Raw genomic sequence first — 22,965 nt, 5'->3', positions numbered from 1 at the left:
ATATTGAATATATTTTAAAATATTGAATATATTTTATAAATACCATGTTAATATAAAATGAACTATTTTTGTTTATGTATATGAAAGTTTTTTATTTCAATCATTAATTGATAGAAAGAAAATATTCTTAATGCAAAAACTCAATGATAATATAATAAAAGCAATAACATTTCCATTAACTTAAATTAAAAATATATGATAAAAATAGAAAAAAAGTTTAAAATAAAAAAATAACATGACTTAAAAATAAAATGCTTTCTATTCTTAATTCTAAACTATCATTTAAAAATTTGGAAGGTCAATCACATTTCCTCCATAACTATCAAAATACTGTCCAAATGAATTTTATGATCCGCTTCCTCTTTGAAATTGTTGCTCATGAATCATTTTTTCACAAATTCTCATTTATTCACTTTGAATAGCATAACGTACCATTGAATTTTTTATGGAATTCACATTTTTCTGTAAAATTGTATTCTCTTTACGCAGTTCATGCAACTTTATTTTTAAAAAATTAGTAAGAAAATTAATTAGAATAACATATTTTGTAAAAAAAATTAAAAATTACTCATAATTTTTAATTTTTTTATAAAATATGACTAATTATTTTTAATTATATTATGCTAAGTTAAATAAATTAATTAATATTTATTAAATATTTATTTGTAAAATATTCTTTAAAGATTCTTTAAAGATAACACTAATTTAATATTAAAAAAATTGATGTAAAATATTTTTGGACACCAAAAATACTAATTTAATATCAAATTTTTTTTATAAAATATATATGTAGATGGAAATATTTTATTAAGATCTATAAAATGAGTATAATATTGAATATATTTTAAAATATTGAATATATTTTATAAATACCATGTTAATATAAAATGAACTATTTTTGTTTATGTATACGAAAGTTTTTTATTTCAATCATTAATTGATAGAAAGAAAATATTCTTAATGCAAAAACTCAATAATAATATAATAAAAGCAATAACATTTCCATTAACTTAAATTAAAAATATATGATAAAAATAGAAAAAAAGTTTAAAATAAAAAAAATAATATGGCTTAAAAATAAAATGCTTTCTATTCTTAATTCTAAACTATCATTTAAAAATTCGGAAGGTTATTCACATTTCCTCCATAACCATCAAAATACTGTCCAAATGAATTTTATGATCCGCTTCCTTCTTGAAATTGTTGCTCACGAATCATTTTTTCACAAATTCTCATTTATTCACTTTGAATAGCATAACGTACCATTAAATTTTTTATGGAATTCACATTTTTCTGTAAAATTGTATTCTCTTTACGTAGTTCATGCAATTTTATTTTTAAAAAATTAGTAAGAAAAATAATTAGAATAACATATTTTGTAAAAAAAATTAAAAATTACTCATAATTTTTAATTTTTTTATAAAATATGACTAATTATTTTTAATTATATTATGCTAAGTTAAATAAATAAATTAATATTTATTAAATATTTATTTGTAAAATATTCTTGAAAGATTCTTTAAAGATAACACTAATTTAATATTAAAAAAATTGATGTAAAATATTTTTGGACACCAAAAATACTAATTTAATATCAAATTTTTTTTATAAAATATATATGTAGATGGAAATATTTTATTAAGATCTATAAAATGAGTATAATATTGAATATATTTTAAAATATTGAATATATTTTATAAATACCATGTTAATATAAAATGAACTATTTTTGTTTATGTATACGAAAGTTTTTTATTTCAATCATTAATTGATAGAAAGAAAATATTCTTAATGAAAAACTCAATAATAATATAATAAAAGCAATAACATTTCCATTAACTTAAATTAAAAATATATGATAAAAATAGAAAAAAAGTTTAAAATAAAAAAAATAATATGGCTTAAAAATAAAATACTTTCTATTCTTAATTCTAAACTATCATTTAAAAATTCGGAAGGTTATTCACATTTCCTCCATAACCATCAAAATACTGTCCAAATGAATTTTATGATCCGCTTCCTTCTTGAAATTGTTGCTCACGAATCATTTTTTCACAAATTCTCATTTATTCACTTTGAATAGCATAACGTACCATTAAATTTTTTATGGAATTCACATTTTTCTGTAAAATTGTATTCTCTTTACGTAGTTCATGCAATTTTATTTTTAAAAAATTAGTAAGAAAAATAATTAGAATAACATATTTTGTAAAAAAAATTAAAAATTACTCATAATTTTTAATTTTTTTATAAAATATGACTAATTATTTTTAATTATATTATGCTAAGTTAAATAAATAAATTAATATTTATTAAATATTTATTTGTAAAATATTCTTTAAAGATTCTTTAAAGATAACACTAATTTAATATTAAAAAAATTGATGTAAAATATTATTGGACACCAAAAATACTAATTTAATATTAAAAAATTTGATATAAAATATTATTAGACAGCAAATTAGCGCTGGAGTTCTTATCCTAATATATTGCAATTAGGTAATTGACTTGACGGTGGGAAAAGTGGTGTACGTACGGTGTACCTTTGGGACAAACCTAATATTATAGAAAGACAAATATCAATCAGTTGGTGAAGGAAGAATATTAAATTTTACTAAGACAATTGGGCATGTTCTAGTTGTCATAAGGCTGACAATTATTATCGTCACTGTTACTAATACTAATTAAATTCAACCATGCGTGTGATGTGATTATTAGAATAATAATAAAGCTATAGTAAGACGATAAGTTGGGAAAGTTTGTGCAATAGAGGGAGGATTAACGTGATGTGACAGGAGCACCCACCCGGCTGTTTATTTTTTTTTTTAGTTGAACGGGTCGTCCGTCCACCATCAGCCCCACCACGACAACGGCCGCCGCCGCCGCCCCCACCTCCACCTCCGGTGGACATTTTTTATGGAAATAATGAACCACAGGACAATCAAGCTCAATTGTGCATAATGAATGAAAGCATCCTTTTTTTAACTGGTTAGCTTTCTGAGGACGAGGTCAGAAGGCTAGAAAGTTAATGAAACAAGTAGGGTAGGTGGGAGAGAGAGAGAGAGAGAGATGCATTTGTTTGACCGGCGATAGCCCAATCTTGTTCTTTGGATCGAGAAGGTGAGGTCCCCTCCAACTGCCCTCCATCCCATTCCCATCGGTCGCTCTCTCAAATTAAGTAATAATGCACAAGACAAGCAGAAATTAAGCAGCCCTCCTGCTGCTGCTGCCTCCCTCTAATTATTTGCATCTGTGGGCGCCAGTCGATCGAGGAAATTAAGGAAGTAATATGGGAATCAAACTTTATATGGCGGCGCAGAGCGGCTGGGGCTCCTTTGCCTTGTTGGCTGCTCTGAACAAACTTTACTGCTACTTTGTTTGCCTACTCCTACTCCTCCAGAATCATCACCAGATTGCTCGAGCTCAAAACCAGACTGCAGCAGCTAACGCCACGACACCTCTTTCCGAAGGTAAACAGCCCCCCACCCCCCCACCCCCCCACCCCTCTCTCTCTCTCTCTCTAGATTTGATGATTTCAAGATATCATTTCATTCAATTACTATAATCAGAAACCTAGTTCTACCTACGTCCGTACGTACTTAGAAATCAAATCGCTCTCTGCTCCCATATAATACATACACGCGCGCGTATGTTGTTCGATCCAGATGGGTTCTGAACTAAACTTCTGCGAACCTGCTAATTCATACATATGCATGATGATAATATGATCACAATAAGTTAAAAACTTTACTACCAATATAGTAATAATTTTAAGTTCTTTAAAAGATTGAAGAGGTTGGATGGTGATAATATTCATTCTAGTGCTCAACTCTTATCCATTAATGTCAACCTTCATTATTTTTAAACATTTTTTTATTATATATATATATTTTTATATATTAACGGGTAATAATTAAGATGATAAGGCTACAAAACTAACAAAATAATTTTATAACAACAAAATTATATATAACTAATTGTTGGCCACCATGTCCATGTAAGAATATATATATATATATATACATTTACGGATTGAATTTATAAATACCTCTGATTTAAAAAAAAAATGCATAAAGATTGTTTTGAATTGATTGGAGTATTATATGTTCTATATATAACTTTGAATACGATGTGATGTGATAAAAGATAGAATTAACTAAGATATTCTAATCAACTTAATAAAAAGCTGAATTTGAATTTAAACTAAAACTACATTTAATCTAATCCAAGAAGTAAATATTATATATAATCATATGTTAAATCAATATTTTAGCTTAACTAATTAATTTGTATCTTCTTCTTCTTCTTCCTCTCCTCCTCCTCTGTGCGGCATTGGCATGAGCATGGGCATTGGCATGGCTGTGGGCCGGCCGGCCGGCGTGGGGAAGTGGAGCTGCCACACAATACGACAAATTAATTAATGTAATAGAATTTGGCCTAAAATTAACTAACCGCATCGCATCCGCATGTATTTCAGTACAATAGTTGTATTTTGACCAACGCGTATTTTATTTATTTGGTGGGCAGTGAATGCTCTGAATTCCGTCTTCAGAAAATGGGGGATATCAGCATCAAACCAGTGGAATCTAAGCGGAGAACCCTGCACTGGAGCTGCTATCGACGAAACCAGCATCGAGGTCACCAATGGGAATTACAATCCTGGTATCAAATGCGAATGCGGCGCCTCTACTTGCCACATTACCAAGCTGTAAGCTCCCTGCACCCATTTCCGGAAACGATCGGTACTTTTCCTTTACCATGCATGCACCCCACGCGTTTGACATATTGTCTAGCTAAATGGTAATTATCTCAACGAGGCTGCAGTTGGCATTGAAAACATGTTTTAATTAGTTCGCTACTTCTTTGATGATGATAACACGATTCAGACGATACACGTACCATTTTTTCTTTGGATATGGACGAGCCGTGAATTTAATTTGGGGGGCGAGCTATGATAAAGTACGTAGTTATAGATACGTCCGATAGAAATTGAAGAACAAGCTTTGCTCATGCACTGCAGAAATTTCGATTGAATATGAATTATATCTGTTAATGCTTGAGAAATAAAAAAGTTTCCCACCAAAAGAAATGAAACATTTGCATAAAGTCTGTTCTTAATTCTTTTTAGAAGACTTATTTAATAGGTTATTGTTGAGCACAAACAAAATAAACCGCTCACAAAAAACAAACCACGAAAAACACAAATAATGCTTTCAATAGAACTGAAGACTTAAACTCCCAAAACAACTATGGCAAACATACATGAGACATACAGAACAATAAGCATAAGTAACATAAAAATAAATAACGCAAGGAGGCCAGAAGATTTACCGTGGTTCACCCACAAAAATGGGCTATGTCCACGTTGAGTTCTGATGAGAAGAACTCACTGCACTATGAAGGAAAGGATTACACCGATTTACAACAACAGACAAGACTTTCTGTACATCACTAAGCTTGCGAACAAAACAGACCCAATGACCACAAAATCAAGATCAAAGGTCAACCTATCAAGCTAGTGAACAAAGAGAATATACAAAGTATTTACAAAGGATAAAAATAGAGAAAGAAAGATATCACCCGAACCCCCTTGAAGGGGAAACCCTCTCGAACCCTCGGCCAAAAGATAAAGACAAATGAAAACCCTAATCCCCCTTTTTGCTCACTTATTTTGACTCACTCGATTCATATCCCGAAGGACAATTAAAAGCAACGATTGATGGCTAAGATTTCTCCTTATAAAGCATGCATGGATGGCTAAGATTCAATCGTGCATCACGATTGATTATTCCAATAGAATCAATCAGGAGTAGGAAAAGCGATCGGGTAGAAAGGTAAGGATAATCGGAAGCTTTCAAGGCAGGGAGGATGGGGCCACGTGATACCATCCAACAGGCGCCAAATGGCAGCCTGCGGTTCCCACACGTGGCTTTCCAATCCGCTTAAGTAGAATGGCACCGTTTGGTGCTTCACCTTCACCAGTTATCATACAAGTGCTAAAATAGTTCTACTATTTTGATTGTTAACACACTTCACATACAACAATTAGCCGCAAAGGTAAATTCTAAAGTTGATGTTTTAAATTAATAAATCATTATACTAAACTTTTTTGAAGTATATATTCTTTCAAATTGTAGAGTAACTTCACTTTGGATTGAACTTTTAAGTCTTCTACAAAATTCCATACCAGCTTCCATTATTTCTGCAGTTGAAGTTCAGAACCTTGATTTATCAGCTTGAGCACTGGTATTGTTTATTAACATTCTTCACTACTCGTTGCTGTTTTCCATTGTTTGTTGCAGGAAGGTGTATGCGATAGATGTTATCGGTTTAATCCCAGATGAACTTTGGAATTTGACTTACCTTGTCAATTTGTATGCTTCTTCATTCATGTTCCTATTTAGCTTAGTTTTCCTTTTGCTTCCACCATTTTCTTTTCTGCATAAAACTATTGTCAAACTGCATTCTTTGACATCAAAGAACCTGTGTGAGCTATTTCAATATATTGAAATGGGTGCGACAAAAGATTAGGTAGTTTAATTTGCTCAGTAGGCCCTTAAGATTTTTTCATGTTAATTTTGTTCGCATGTATTGCAGGAACTTGGCCCAAAATTACCTGACAGGTTCTCTTTCTGCCTCTATCGGCAACCTAAATCGCATGCAGTACCTGTAAGCCCACCTTACTTTTGATTACAATTCAGGCCCTTATTTTTGGTGAAAAGGTTAAAATATAAACTAAAGAAGTTACTAATGAGCCGGAGTTTATTTTCAAAGACCCAAGAATTGGTGTACAAGAATACTGCAATCAGTGGGTATGACAGATAATTGCCAAACCCAGTGATCCTACCAAAAGCCCGACTCACAACCACCACTAAAAACGTATTCCAAACCATGCTTTCAGTGCACCTGGAATAGTTTGTTAAGTCATTTGAACAGCAAGTAGTTAATTAATGAAAGTGCTGTTTGGGACATCATCTTCAACAATGCCTTCATTATAATGTTGTGTCAAACAACGCCTCCATTGCAGGCTCTTTTTTGAAAATGGATTTCCATCCTCAATCACCCGATCAAAAGCCTGCAGTCATCGGTTACCCTTTCACTACACATGGGTGCTCCTCAAGTACCGCCACTGATAAGCTCGGGTTGATACTGTCATCAAAATGATGTGTAAAAGATTATCCATGAGCTCTTGTTCTTCCCACTTTAACCGCGGCTGATCGGCGGAGGTGTTTGTCTCAGGGCCATCAGTCTTCATCAGTCATTTTCTACCCTACAATCCCCAAAAGATCGTCCATCATCAGCATCTCTTCTTACTCTAATTGCATAATTCTTGAGGCAATCACCACTGAGCAGTTGATGCTTATGACCTGTACACAACCATGGTCTACATCACAATTATATTCCAGCCTATCTTGCATCAAAGATCAGCCATCATCTCTTCCTCTTTTTACCTAAAGAGCATGGGCCCAAAGAGTTAATTTATAAATACAACTACGTCATACTTGATTTTGTTAAGTTTTTAATACGACTATCCATTATTATAATATTTATCTTTCCATTCATTTTCTCTTACCATCAAATTTAAGTCTTATTTTTATGAACACATATTACACTCTTTTCTTTTTTCCTTAGTATTACATATTTGGGGCCATTATTACGAAAACTAGAAATAAATTTTAAATAATACTATACAGAAATTCATATTATATATGAAGAAATAAGAGAAATCTATAATATAAATTTAAATACTATGGGGATGGGGGGGGGGGGGGGGGGGGGGGTCAGGGTGGTCGCAATGGTCCGCCACTGATAAAGAGGCCCATCGGAGCTTAGATGTCATGCCCAAGACAATTGTCTTCCAATCTCACTATAAGAGTTCCCACAGTGACCATCTTCCTCTAAAGCATTTCTTCCGTATTTGTAGATCGAACCTGTTGTTGCAATGGAGTTCTCTGACGATGCTTTTAGTGAAATTGGTGTTCATAGACACCTTCACTATTAACTAATCAATGAAGTAAATTAAGTAGAAATCCCTTCCAAGAAAACTGAAAGCATGGTCGAAACCATGCTTTCAATATAAAAGCATGGTGGTCAATGGGTTTGACAAATTTCTTCCAAATCCACTGATTACAATATTTTTGTACCGGCCAAGTTTTGACAAAAACTTAAATAAGCTAGTTCCCAAAGTATATCCATGCGTAGCTTCTGTTCTTTAATATACTGACTCCTTGTTTAATGTTTTAGGAGCTTGGGTATTAATGCATTGTCAGGGGAACTTCCGAAGGAACTTGGAAAACTTACGGATTTGAGATCACTGTATGCTATCTAAACTTGGCACTTTCTTAAGAGGGAACTTGGTATTTCAATTGAAAGGAATTCAAATATAAAACAGTATCGTATGTGTAACGGAATATAAAAAAAAATATTTAATTCTAAATAGAGGACTTAATCCTTATCGCATAAGGATTTTGATTTATAAAAAAATTAACTATTATCTGATAATGATTATTATTTTTTTATAATTTCACTAAGTATTAAAGATTTAATCGTTATGGAATAATGATTATAATTTCTATAATTACAGTAAGTCCTTTTATTAGTCTCCAATTCTTAACTCTTGAGAACTAATTTTTTGATATTTATTTCTATGGACTCTATCTTGCACGAACAAGTTGTAATCAATGCATGATAAATTAAATAAATGATCCCCTTTTGAAATAACAATTCATTAATTAGAAATAGTAACTAGTACATGGAATCATCCCTAAATATCAAGTTCTATTGATTATAAGGCAGTTTGACGCCATGTTGTAGGCACGTAGACACGTGTTTCTGTCAACATATATTATGCTACTTGTAATTGTTGTTACTTACTACTATTATTATTATCACTGTAGTTAGGGCATTTCAAATGAACATTTGAATCATTGCAGAAACAATTGAATGGCATATATGTTTCCTTTATTAACTATTGAAGATGTTAACTCACAAATTTTGCAGATCCTTTAGCACAAACAACTTTTCAGGTCCTCTGCCATCAGAGCTTGGGAACTTAACAAAATTAGAGCAAATGTAAGTGATACTTTGCTGAGACGTGGCTCACAATTATGTCTTGTTTCAAATTTCTGCTTCCGTTGATATGCTGCATTTTTATTTATATATTAATTGAGTTGGGATCATAGAGGGAGCCAGAGGGTGAGAGGGGCATGCTCCTACCTAGCTCCCTACTGCTCCTCTTCCCCCCTCTCCAAAACAAAGAAAAAAGGAAAGAAAGAAAATGTAGTCCCCTCCTTCCCACCCAAAGAAACCCTAAACTAGATAATTAATCTTTAAGAAGAATTTAGAAATGAAAAAAAAAAAATCTTATGAAATGTTATTTTCATGTTGCCTTTGTTCTCTATACAGAATAGTATATATATGACCATATTTAAGTTAAATATCAGCTTAAGTTACAAGGGACAAAAGAACAACAACAACAACAACAACAATAATCATAAGTGTTAATCCCATAGTTAAATTGTAGAAAAGATTTTGCGTGACGTAAACACTATAATTCTTTAGTAGATCACACTAAGTTATTCACACAATAATATTATTATATGATTTTCTAAATGAATAATTTTCATAGTATTAGATGTATCCAAAAAGACTTATTCGCTTAGTGTATGCAATGATGAACCAAAGGGTAAGACTTTTGAAGAATTAAGGGAGGAATATAAATATTTTTATTTATAATTATTACGTTATATCAATTTCTTAGATAACATTTTTAATCTAAATTCACATGGTAACTTATTAATTTTTATAATTTTTGTTTTGGCACAACTACGTGGACAAAGTTTGCCCCCTCTCACCCATATTTCTAGCTCCTTTCTTAGTTGGAGTATGATAGCTTTTCAGAGGTCCTTGACATACTATCATGCACTAGATTCTAGTAGCAAATAGTTATTACCAAACTGAAATAGAGTTATGACATGTATTTCTGTCATGCTGATTTTATTAGCTGAATATGGGTCCCCAGTTTGCATGTTGCTTAGAAGTAGAAGGTCATGAAAACCTAAAGTGTCATTTTCCTCTTCTTACGTACTTCAGTTAGGTAGTTCATTAGTATGTATATCCAATAAATTGTCACAAACCAAAAAAAAAAAACTCGTAGCTGGTTTAGCCTTAGCTAGATGCTTAGGAGTGGACCTATTATCGAATATTCTTACTCTTTTCCAGAGAAGCAGTCTTCAATCTATCACCAAAAAGAAGAACAAGAAGTAGAAGATTATGAAAGCATAACTGATTATTCAGGGCGTAGATTTGAGGGTTGTGAATTACAGTGATCTCAGAGAGAATGTGAGATTGTGTGTATTGGATTTTGGGGTTGAGAGTAAGATATTTATCTCTTTTGTATCCCATTATTCAAATAGTGAGTTTCTGCTCCTTCACCATGGATGCAGGGACATTGCCAAACCACGTTAAATCTGCATGTCTTTAATTTTGATCTTATGTGGGCGTGACAAAATTTATTTCTGTTTGATTTATTCTGCATTAAGCAATATCAGAGCACCAAAGAATCAGAGGTTCTGATTCAGCATAGTTATTTGGGTGTATACTAACCAATAAGCACCACAATTTTTCTAAGGATGTCATAGTTGCTGCAGACAAATTTCTGTTACATGTGTTGTTACCTTTTTTGATTGACTGATTGCTTGTGAGCTTGGTCATGAGCACTTATTTATTTTTAGTGGACAAAATTTATTAAATGTACAGCTAGTGTTGAGGAAAATGAAATTTAGAATTGTTTTCCTGAACTTTATCCACCTTGACAGCTACTTTGATAGTTCTGGAGTTAGCGGACCTATACCTTCAAGATTTGCTGCTCTACAAAGCTTGCAAACAGTGTAAGAGCTTTATGGTTATCTTTTTCTTATCTAACTTTATGACATCAGTATTTGGTTCAAATTAATTATTTCATTGAGATTAAAATTAATGGGCAAGAATTTCTATGAATCTCAGGTGGGCTTCAGATAATGAACTCACAGGCAGCATACCTGACTTCATAGGGAATTGGTCTAAGCTTACCACCTTGTAAGCAATACTCATTCTATCTTCTCTATATCCCCGTAATCACAGTCGAAGTATAGCTTTAATTTGAACTAAAGTTTTCATTTATAGAAACAGTGATGTAAGACTAAGACTTTGATATTGTTACAATATGCAGTAATCTCTTTTGCATAATATGTAAAATTTATTATTCCTTTTTTTATTTTTCCTGTAGGAGGTTTCAGGGAAACTCCTTTGGAGGTCCAATACCATCGACATTTTCCAACTTAACCTTGTTGACAGACTTGTGAGTGTCAACTCTTTTTCAAGATCTTTTGTTAATACTGAGAGTGGCAATAAATCTAATATTTTTTCTAATAATTGTATGGCTTGTGCTCATATAGGAGAATAAGTGATCTACCCAATGGAAGCTCTTCACTGGAGTTTCTCAAGGATATGAAATCTTTGAAAATCTTGTAAGGCAAACATGGTTATAGAACATAACCTGTTCAATATTCAGTTCTCATTTCATTCTTGTCCATTGTTCTTTTATTAAAATGACCACACGTGGTTTCATGTCCCACAGAATTCTCAGGAATAATAATATTTCTGGTTCAATTCCCTCTAATATTGGAGATTACAAGAGTTTGTCACAGCTGTAAGTTATTGCTGTAGATTTTTTGTTGGCTCCCTTATTCCTCAACCGCAAAACTGGCCAGTTGATTCCCAGGGTATAGGGCAAGAGGGGATCAAAACCAGCCAGCCAACTCTATGAAAATCTTTGTTAACATTTGAATTTTTTTGGCAATAATTTATTTAATTTCCAGGGATTTGAGCTTCAACAAATTAACTGGACAGATTCCCAAGTCACTGTTCAGTTTGAGTTTTCTCTCTTACTTGTAATAAACTTCTCATGCTCTGTTGTTTTAAAAGACAGCCATATGTACAATTAGCTTCAGCTAATTTCTTTGCATGCAGGTTTCTAGGGAATAATAAACTAACTGGCTCCCTTCCAGCTCAAAAGAATGCGTCTCTTCTTAATATGTAAGTATTCCTTATGTGAATGTGTGCAGCGTAAGTATTATCATCATACAACTGCACCTTATCCTAACCAAGTTAGGGTCAGTAGCACAACTTTTCTTATGTCAATTGACTTCTAAAAGTCATTTTTTTTTTTAAATTGATTTCTAAAAGTCACATTGACAATACAAATCCATGAAAAAAAAATAACAATGTGGCACATTTTATGCCGTATACCCTTCTCATGAAACTTCTTCATATGAAGATGGTGTTAAAACTTCATTTCATCATTACTCCACCAGGGGATGTTATCCACTGCCGGTTCCAAGTCCGGATAAAGGAGGAGGGTTGCGTTAGGTAGCCGACAGCCAACATAAAATCTAGTCGGATCCAATTATAAATTCTATACAAACTATTTGTTGGGATGTAACCCACATAGAAGTCTACAATTCATGTAGCCGACCCCACATAGTGGGATAAAGGCTGGATATGTTGTTGTTGTTGTACCTTTTTTGGCACAATCCTCTAGCAAGGAATTGCAGCTTAAGTATAATGCCTGTAAATGGTATCATCAATAAATTATGCCTAGCAATTCAAAAGTACTAACTTTATGCCTAAACTTGACACTTGACAAGTTAGGGTTATCAGTAATATGGATATCAGCTGAATGTTCCTGTAATACTATTACGTGCAGAGATTTGTCATACAATGAATTATCTGGGAGCTTTCCTTCTTGGGTCAATGAAACAGGCTTACAACTGTACGTAAAGATTACTTTTCTTTCTTTCTCAATGCTTTTGTTTTCAACATTTGTGGTTTTGGTTCTTGTTATCTTGTAATATTTGATTGGCAACCTTCAAAGTTTGAGTTACTCTAAGTCTTCTTGAGACTGCATTTTGTATCACTTGTTACCTTCTGATTAATCTCTTGAAACTGACATTGAGTTTTTCCATGTTTTATATGCAGTAATTTAGTAGCGAATAATTTCACAATAGAAAGTTCTAATAACAGGTAATTCTCTTCCACTATATGTTTTTACTATTGTTCTTAGCTTCTGAACATTCAATGGCAACAACAACATGCCAATCCTTTTATCCTACTATATGGGGTCAGCTATCTGAACATTTGATGGCAATAGAAAAAAATAATTTCCTTGCAGCAAGAGCTCAGTACCACCTGTTTAAGTATGGTTGTAGTACTGCTTAATGCAATAACTAAAAAGCTTTTTAAGATTCTGATATCCTAACTAGTGATAGCACCATTTTTTTTTTGAAGAAAGAGGAATTTTTATTGACCTACTCACAATTGAAAAAAAACTTTTCATGTGTAGTTGAGCAACATTTACAGCTTAACACAGTTGTGTTGTTAATCTTACTATAGATTATTTCTCATCGGCTTTCTTTTGACGTAATCTTATGTTTTGGATGTGATAGATTGTATGATAACTGAAGAAGGTCAATATAAAGCTTTAGTATGTATATAATTAAGAAAACCTGTAAAAATAAAGAAAAAAGACCACAGTCAAAGCAGCTCATAGAAAAAGAAGAGAGGGAAATAACCTGCAATGGAGAAGAAAAGAAAGGGGAGAGGGGGAAGTAGTGTGGAAAATAAAGAAAAGGAAAAGGAAAGCAGTTAATAGATTAAAGTCTTCAATGTGCTGGATACCCAAATCTTGTTCATCTTTGCAAACATCATTATGCATCAAGGCCTTGATTATAGGCTTGATAAGGCTCATAATCATATTGACTACCACAGTGACCTAGCATCTCCAAATTGTACAATGTAAATACTAATAAAAATCACCCAGAGATCAAGTCAAAGACTCAACCTAATGAGACAATCACTTAAACTTCTGATCTTCTGTTCCTACTTCTTCTTGATTACATTTACCTCACTCGTCACTTCAGTATTAGACATTCACACATGAATATCATGACATTTTTGAACAACATTATCACATATAGTGCTGTTGTTTTCTCAAAATCATCAGATTCGACATCTTTTGGAATGATTCACATTCTTTGTCTACTTTCAGTGCTTTGCCTCTAGGACTGAGCTGTCTCCAGAGGAACTTTCCTTGTAATCGCGATTCACCTATCTGTAAGTGCAATTTAAAACATCCCTAACTGTGATTCTGAGTGCTGAGCATGAATATGAATAATATGAGATTGAGAAGAACATGTGTTTGAAATTTTTCTTGACCAAATTTCAAGTTTGTTTGTCTATTATAAATCATATGATATACCTTATAGGTCCATAAAAAATATGAAGCTGAACCTCAAAGAAGCATGGTTGCCCTTTAGCATACCTATAATGGAGCAATGAGACACCTATAAAGTTTAGCTTGTCTTGCAAAATACACTTTATTTTTCTATGTAAATGGAATTTAATTTTGTATAATTTCTATTGAGAGTAAAAATAGTAATAGAAAAGATGAAATTAACCCTCTATCTACTAGCTTAAGCTTTTAGATCATATGGTGGTTAACAATTCAACATGGTATCAAAGTAGGCAAAAGTCTCGAATTCAAATCTCATTGCTAACTTAGCATTTAAATTGTTGCACGTGTTTGGACTAGTTATGTAGTGAAGCTTGGCCACACATGAAGGGGCGCATTGATGTGAACCCGAGATGGGACAAGGCCAAAGGAACCCACAAAAGATTGAAACGAACCCCAAAAAAGCCAAAATCGGATAGAAGGCAAAGAATTCTCGACCCGTTGATTATGCGGAAACAGGAACCAAGAATTGTTTAACGCCACAAAGACTGCCCAGATTTTTTATAAGTTTGGGTTTTGAACGCCACAAAGGAATCATTCCTTTGATAAGTTCGAAGTTTTGCTCATTGAAGAACAAAATTGAAGAGAGGGATCTCTCAAATTCAAAAATTCATAATAATCTTTGTCTAATGTTTACAATGGAAAAGCCTCTAAATAGGTGAATAATTAAATCCTAATTCTACTTGGAAACTAATAAAAATCCTAAATCACATAGGAAATAAATAAATAACTGGATCTTGTCAATCAACCAATCAATCAATTAATCATTCCTTTTATGCTCCCAGATCTTTTCAATCAATCAGGCAATCAATCAACCATCCATTCCTTTTTATGCTCTCAAATCTTGTCAATCAATTAACCAATCAATCATGTGTCCAAAGCTTACAATCAACCACCATTCCTTTTTATGCGCAAATCTTGTCAATCATTCAATTTCGACATGGTTGACTAGGTTGACTCGTCCAATTGCATCATTGTTAGTTGGCTCTCCGTGATTCTCATCACTCATTGAGAGTAAAAATAGTAAAAGATGTTAACCACCTGTCTACCAACTTAAGCTTTTAGATCAAATGGTGGTTAACAATTCAACACTTTTTGTGACACTCCAAAAATGAAGGAAAGTAATAAAGAAGGGTCATGGAAAATAACCAAAAATAATAATACGAGGGATGTGAAAGTTGTTGACCTTAGAAATGGATATAGAAGGATTAAAGGAAAAATGACCTCTGAGGAAAAGTGGTCATTTTTCCCTCCAGAAGGGCATGAACCCGAAATTCTAGAAATGACCTTAGAATCAGAATTGATGAAAATGGTTGGAAGTAACAAATAAAATGTTTGATAAAATGCCCCAAAGAAGGCTTGACTAGTTGGTCAAAGATCTCTATTTGAAGCCAAAATTTAGTGGGATAATGAAGGAATGTTTAAACCGAAGGTTAACCTCATAAAGGTGGATAAGATATGCCAATTAGTGAGAATTTTGGACACCATTTGATAGATTATATTAATTATCAAAATGGGGTTAAATTCTGAGGTTTCAGTTCCTAAAAACTTAAATACTAAGTTGCAAGTTCAACAATAATGGTAGCAATTCTTGAGGTTTCCAGGGCTTAACTAAGGTCCTAAAGGACAAAATGTTAAGGAGTATGTCTATGTATCTAGATTTGTTCTAGGAACTACAGCAACAAACAACAACAACAATATGCACGCCTTTGTCCAACCACGTGGGGTCGACTATATGAATTCTTGATTTCCATTCATTTTTATCCAGCCTTATCTTCTATAACGCACATATACTTAATGTCAAACCCAAGTGTCTCCCACCAAAGTTTTTATTTTTGGTTTTCCTCTACCCCTTCTGCTAACTACTTGTTTCATTTCATCAACTCTTCTCAAAGGGCCCTCTATACATCTTCTTTTCACATGACAAAACCATCTTCATGTCTCCCTCACCTTATCTTTAGTATGAGTCACCAACCTTATCATGAATAACCTCATTTCTAATTTTACTTTTCTTGTATGACCACAAATTTACCTTAGCATCCTCATATTGGTTACGTTCATATTTTGCTCATGTTGGTAATTTAATATCCAACATTCTGTGCCATACAACAAGATTGGTTTTATAGCTATTTTATAAAATTTTCCTTTTAGCTCTAACAGAATCTTACTATCACATAAATCACTAGATGCACTTTTGCATTTAACCATCTTACCCTAATTTTATGGGTAACATCCTCGTTAATATCCCCACCTTTTTGGATGATTGATCCAAAATATCTAAATTATTCTTTTCTTGGTATGATTCGATCTTCCAATTTTACCATAACATCATCATCCACAGTCATATTTCTATTAAACTTAAATAAGTGGAGAACTAAGACCTATTAACTAATAGTACCTAAATAAGTGGAGAACTAAGACTGAGTTTGCAAGACCAATTAAAAAAAGCCACATTTGAATTATTTCTCCAATACTCCCAATAGGCTTGAGCCATAACCTGACCTTCACATCATATGGATTGAGTGAACCACGAGATCAACCCAAAAGGAATATAATTCAAGGATAAGTAAGCAAGTTAGGCTTGAATATATGATTGGTTGCAGCTGAGAGAGTGTTAAAGATGTTAGATAGCTTGGCCCGCCTACTATAGAAAGCAAACTGAGCCAAGCTTGACCCACATACCAGTGTCGTGCCAAGCCTAGGGATGATAGCCCACAACCTGGCCCTGACCGCCAAAATGGCTGAGCCTTGGCCAACCCATATGAAAATAAAAGGTTTTAAATTTTTTAAATATTTATAAAATTAGTTTTGAAAATTAGAAAGGATTGTTGTGAGTTTAAAATATTCGTAGTATGAAATTAGTTCTAGTGAACAAGTGCTGTGTACTCTAATTTTAAAAGATGTGTCATGTATTTTAATTTTAAAAGATGTATTTTAATTGAGAATTTCTACCCTTTGGTGGAAACTTGGAATTTAAATCTAAAAAATTTTGAGATTTCAAATTTAAAAACTTAAATTTCAAGATGGTCATAAACATTTAAAATTTATATATGTAACAATATACACCTCTAGAGGGTGTCGACCATGGCATGGCACCATTTAGGCACTGCTGCCCCTAGTGGTTGTGGCACTACACTGGAGCAAACTCAATTTGTCTTTCTAAAATTGTAGATTCCCATTCCAATGGTGCAGTGAATCCATAATTTGCATCTGAACAAGTTATGGATGCTGTTAATTGAAATTACCTATATGAACTTAATCTAACAAATTCCTCTTTCCTGTTGGTTTTCAGATTCTAGCTTTGCAATTAAGTGTGGTGGTCCTCAGATTACATCCAGTGACAAGATTACATATGAGAGGGAGAATGAGACTTTGGGTCCAGCCACTTACTATCTCACTAGCACAAACAGGTGGGCAGTAAGTAATGTTGGACGCTTTGGTGAGAGCAATAACCCTCAATATACCAGTTTCGCTTCATCTCAGTTCACGGATACTTTGGATTCAGAGCTGTTTCAGACAGCAAGAATATCTCCAGGATCATTAAGATACTATGGGTTAGGGTTGGAGAATGGTAATTATACTGTGATTCTCAAGTTTGCAGAGATAACTATTGCGAATCCTACTAATACTTGGAAAGGTCTTGGAAGGCGTGTTTTTGATATCTACATCCAGGTCTGTGCTAAGTTCTGGAATCAGATAAAAAACTGTGTTTTTTTCTGCTCTCTTTTTGGCTGAGTTACCACCTTTCTATTCATTCCTTCTGTAGTAAATTATTAATCATCAGCCCTAGGTCTTAGAATGGTTCATATTCACTACAGATAGCTGCATTTAGACTAGTACCTTGTCTCACTTGACTGCCACTGAATTGTCAGCCTATTAGCTTTATTTTTACCACCGACAGATAGTTGCAGAATCTGTCACTTGACATGGTGGGGTCAAGGCTTGATATGTTGTTGTGGTTCTGTTGCTTAAAATTTTTTCCAAGCATGAGATATGATAAATGTCCTTGTGATTTCTTTTTCAGAATTTTTATTTTCCAACTTGTCAACAAAACCCATGGATCGATATAGTTCTTTCTGTTTTTCTTCATGTTTATGTTCTTCCTTTTGTTTCTTTCTTCTTTCTTCTTTTTTCTTTTTTCTTTTCTTTTCTCTCTCTCTTTCTCTCTCTCTCAAGTTGTCAAGTTGTTCATTATAGGGGAATCTAGTGTCAAAAGCTTTTGATATACAAAAGGAAGCAAATGGATCCTCTTACCGAGCTGTTCAAAAGAATTTTTTGAACATTAATGTCTCAGAAAACTACCTTGAAATCCATCTCTTTTGGGCTGGTAAAGGGACTTGCTGTGTACCTGCTCAAGGCACATATGGACCTTCTATTTCAGCAATTAGTGCCACCCCAGGTAATATTATTTGACATTATTTGATGCAAGTCAAGAAATTTGATGTATTGTCATATTAATGTCAAGGTTTTGACAATTGAGTTTTTGTGCAGAATTCAACCCCACTGTTAGTAACAAACCTCCAACCAGTAATAAGACCAATACTGGTTTGATTGTAGGTGTTGCTGTTCCTGTTGGAGTTATAATCTTTCTGTCTGTGTTTGTATTATTCTGTTTCATACGAAGAAGGAAAAGGCCACATATGAATGACGATGAAGGTAATAATAGACGAATAAGAATGGAGATTGAGCCAAGTTTATTTACTGCACTCTTTCAACAGAAAAATATTGCAATTTGTCTCTGTCATCTTCAATAAAAGGCCATTCTAGTCTGGTCTGGGACCATTATTTGTGTATGCATCAAATATATTTCTTGTATAATCTGCTATCCTTCACTAATTATGTGCACAGGATGATTTTTACCATCAATGTGAGCATACTAAATTCATGACCTATATAGCTTCCTAAATATTCACAATGGAAATGTTGTAATGAACTTGCAGAGTTCCTAGGGATGGATGCTAGACCTTATACTTTCAGTTATGCTGAACTAAGGGCTGCAACAGAAGATTTCCATACTGAAAATAAACTTGGGGAGGGAGGCTTTGGACCTGTTTATAAGGTTAGCTATTCTTCTTATCAAGAAGAAGTCATTGAGCTATTCATATTGCTTTGTTAAATGGTGTCCAGAATGAGAATATGAGCTGTTTGTACTGTTCCTTCAGGATTTTCCTTAGTCAGCCCTTTCTTGCTTTTTAAATCATTGCAAAATAGAAATTTGATTAGGTCATGCTGATTACTGATACTAGATTTTAATATAAAGAGATATTATAAAGGAAAAAAAAAATAGTTGTCCATATTACAACAGCACTATAGTTGTAACTAGACAATTTATTTCAAGTCCTCTGCTCATAGGGAACACTAAATGACGGGAGGGTGGTTGCTGTTAAGCAACTTTCTGTTGCATCTCACCAAGGAAAGAGTCAATTTGTTGCGGAGATTGCCACCATATCTGCTGTGCAGCACCGAAATCTTGTAAAATTGTATGGATGCTGTATTGAGGGAGATAAAAGACTTCTTGTTTATGAGTATCTCGAAAACAAGAGTCTTGATCAAGCATTATTTGGTATGAGCATATCACCTCTACAGATCTATAAGTATAAGAATCAGCAAAGATTGAGAATGCATGAGATATAACCATATTTGGCATTTCTGAAGCAGGACAGAGAAGTTTATCTCTTGACTGGCCTACTCGTTTTGATGTATGCTTGGGAGTAGCAAGAGGTCTGGCTTATCTTCATGAAGAATCACGGCTTCGCATTGTACATAGAGATGTGAAAGCCAGCAACATTCTTCTTGACTCTGATCTCAACCCCAAAATTTCTGATTTTGGTTTGGCCAAACTTTATGATGACAAGAAAACTCACATAAGCACTCGTGTTGCTGGGACAATGTAAGATTCTCATCAGTCTAGCTCAATACATTGGTTGATTTAAAAATCTTTTGCGATTGTAATATCTTCAAGGCATTGTTTTCTGGTTCTGATGTAGTGGGTACCTTGCACCTGAGTATGCCATGCGTGGGCATCTTACAGAAAAGGCAGATGTATTTGGCTTTGGAGTTGTAGCTCTTGAGATTGTCAGTGGAAGACCAAATTCTGACTCAAGCTTGGACGCAGAAAAGATATATCTTCTTGAATGGGTATCATAACTTTCTTTTTTTCACATTATAAACATCTTCTTTTGAAATATTTCAACTGCATCCATAGTCACTTAGTTTGGGCATCTATGAAGAATGAAAACTGCCAAGTATGTCTTGTATTTTTTGTTAGAATGGGAGGTGCTATGGCACACACCAAGAGGGGGGGTGAATTGGTTATTTTAAAAACTTGATTGATAGAACTTGAAAAACTTTTTGATACAGATTGAGGTTTTAGAGTTTTAAAGCGTAAAGCATAAAAATGACACATGAATAAAGATAAATATGTGAATTGAGTGAGGAATAATGAAATGCTTGGAAAGATAAATATATCAAAGAACAGAAGTACAAGAAAACACAAGGATTTATAGTGGTTCGGCTTAACCCAAACCTAATCCACTACCTTAGCTCCTCACTAAGGATTTTTCAAACCATCCATTAAAACCCCTTACTTAAACCAAGTAGGTCCTCTAGTCCAAGACTAGGAAAATACAAAAACCTCCCACTCAAATGGGTCTTCTAGCTACACAAGCTAGGAAGAATAAGAAATATAGAATATGAGAGAATCTAAGAGATGAATCTCTTAGTTACAATGTCTTTCAAGATTAAACAAGGCTTAAATGAATGTATCAACAATAATAGAACAAAGCCTTAGAAAGAAAAGTATAACAATGAAAGCACAGAACACTGTAAGCTTCGAATAAAATGATTTGTAATATTTAGATCATCTCGTTTCCATCCATTAGCCTCCTCTTGATCATCCATGACTTGTATTTATAAGTTTCCCAAAAGATTGAAGAGAAATGTAGCCGTTTGTGGCCGTTGGAGTTTGAAAAACTAGCCGTTATAGCTTTCTGTGAAAAGAGATAGTCGACAGAAGACAATGCATAGTTGACTATATTTTCAAGTAAAACAAAGACATAATCAACAGACAAGAAAGCATAATCGACTATTGTTCAACAAAATCTACTGATAGTCGACTATCACATTCACATAGTCGACAGATTCAAAAATATGAAGAAAAATTTGAATATCATGTGTATACATAGTCGACAGAATAAATAGCATAGTCGACTATCTTTGCACAATAGTCGACAGAATGAAATATAGTCAACAGAAGCCACACATAGTCAACAAAACAATAGGCATAGTCGACTATCTTTAAGCACATAGTCGACTATTTATGGGCATAGTCAACAGATTGAAGCACACGGTTGACAGATGAAGAAGATAGTCAACAGAATGAAGCTTGAAAACATTACAACATATTTACATTTGTTGTAAATATGTCCTCATTTTGTTTAATTTATATTTTACATTCCATTTACTTTAATACATAAATGTAAATAAGAAAGTACCTCCCACTTGGATTCAATAAAAATATCTAAAAAATTAAAATCTATAAGAATAAGAAAGTAGAATTTGGGTTTCAGTACAAATTTAGGATTTTGCAATTTTACCACCTCCAAGATATACACTTTCTATTTCTTGAAAAATTCGTTAAAAATCATTTTATCACTAATGAATGTTAGCTATTGAATTACCGGGAGTTAGTTTTCTAAAAAGAAAACATTTTCATATATGTCTCCTTATAAGGTACTAACTTTCCAAGCTTAGAAAAATATGACTTTGGAATCTTGATACTTGAAATTCATTTAGTTTTTATTCTCACAAACTAATACTTGATATTGAAATTGATTTATGTTGAAAACCACAACCTTGATTCATGACTTAGGGATTAAATAAAATATTATTTTTCATCATCAAAACTAAGTATACAAAAGTAAACAACATTTTTATCCAATGTGTATGGGAGTCATACTTATTGCATCAAAGCATGTATCATACACACCATGTAACATGTCTACTAGTGGTGATTTATGAGACACGTGAAAGCATGTGTCACATCTAATAGCAAGGATTTGCCTGGAGTTGGATATGATTGAAAGTGTAAGCTAGGAACACTGATTATGTAGTTTTTTTTTTTTTTTTATCTCAGGGTAAATTACAGCGAGCACCCTTGAGGTTTAATCTTTTTTGTTGTTCAGGTGGTACTTTTGACATTTTGAAAATGATAGTGACCACCATTTAAAAAAAAAGAGAAAATGACTATTTTACCCTTGTTTTTTTAAACTCTCTATCTCCTCCTCTCTAAAATAAAAATATGTATATAAAAATATATTTTCTAGTTACAAGAAATATATCATGTATTTTAAAAATTCACTGAAAATTAAACTCAAATCTATTATATATCTATATATATGCATACACATAATCATCGGGCACAAACAATGCATGCACAACTCATTTTGCTATATTACTCTTCAGGGTCTTGTCACTAATATGCTCTATTGTCTGTCATCTTATTGTAGAGTATATTAGTTTTTTATTATCAGTTGTCAACACGAAATTGTAAAGTATCTAAATGGAGATAATATGGAATTCAATTAAGTGAATGCAATATAACAAAGCAGTAATGGTTAGTCACTTGTAAAGGTTGA

The 22,965-nt window shown here is 33.0% G+C and overlaps 1 protein-coding gene across 3 annotated transcripts in view; it reads left to right on the top strand.

Annotated features, from left to right (window-relative positions):
* Positions 1-3,002: 3,002 nt before the first annotated feature.
* The window catches only part of LOC127791837 (probable LRR receptor-like serine/threonine-protein kinase At1g56140), a 34,113-nt gene continuing 14,150 nt past the window's right edge, over positions 3,003-22,965 (top strand). The window contains exons 1-23 of one of the 3 annotated variants that reach the window (XM_052321967.1): positions 3,003-3,470; positions 4,528-4,708; positions 6,303-6,374; positions 6,598-6,669; positions 8,245-8,316; positions 9,001-9,072; positions 10,818-10,889; positions 11,005-11,076; positions 11,267-11,338; positions 11,436-11,507; positions 11,618-11,689; positions 11,859-11,930; positions 12,010-12,075; positions 12,746-12,811; positions 13,018-13,062; positions 14,087-14,151; positions 17,622-18,001; positions 18,527-18,728; positions 18,887-18,985; positions 19,270-19,388; positions 19,682-19,892; positions 19,985-20,219; positions 20,317-20,467. In XM_052321967.1, coding sequence (XP_052177927.1) covers positions 3,290-3,470; positions 4,528-4,708; positions 6,303-6,374; positions 6,598-6,669; positions 8,245-8,316; positions 9,001-9,072; positions 10,818-10,889; positions 11,005-11,076; positions 11,267-11,338; positions 11,436-11,507; positions 11,618-11,689; positions 11,859-11,930; positions 12,010-12,075; positions 12,746-12,811; positions 13,018-13,062; positions 14,087-14,151; positions 17,622-18,001; positions 18,527-18,728; positions 18,887-18,985; positions 19,270-19,388; positions 19,682-19,892; positions 19,985-20,219; positions 20,317-20,467 — 2,721 coding nt within the window. In that variant the 5' untranslated portion in view covers positions 3,003-3,289. Of the gene's footprint in view, positions 3,471-4,527; positions 4,709-6,302; positions 6,375-6,597; positions 6,670-8,244; positions 8,317-9,000; positions 9,073-10,817; positions 10,890-11,004; positions 11,077-11,266; positions 11,339-11,435; positions 11,508-11,617; positions 11,690-11,858; positions 11,931-12,009; positions 12,076-12,745; positions 12,812-13,017; positions 13,063-14,086; positions 14,152-17,621; positions 18,002-18,526; positions 18,729-18,820; positions 18,986-19,269; positions 19,389-19,681; positions 19,893-19,984; positions 20,220-20,316; positions 20,468-22,965 lie in introns of all 3 variants that reach the window. The other 2 variants (XM_052321965.1, XM_052321966.1) reach the window with 2 other exon arrangements.

The sequence above is a fragment of the Diospyros lotus genome, chromosome 15, assembly GCF_014633365.1.
Source record: "Diospyros lotus cultivar Yz01 chromosome 15, ASM1463336v1, whole genome shotgun sequence".
Classification (NCBI taxonomy): Eukaryota; Viridiplantae; Streptophyta; class Magnoliopsida; order Ericales; family Ebenaceae; genus Diospyros; species Diospyros lotus.
This window is presented reverse-complemented; position numbering and strand designations above follow the sequence as displayed.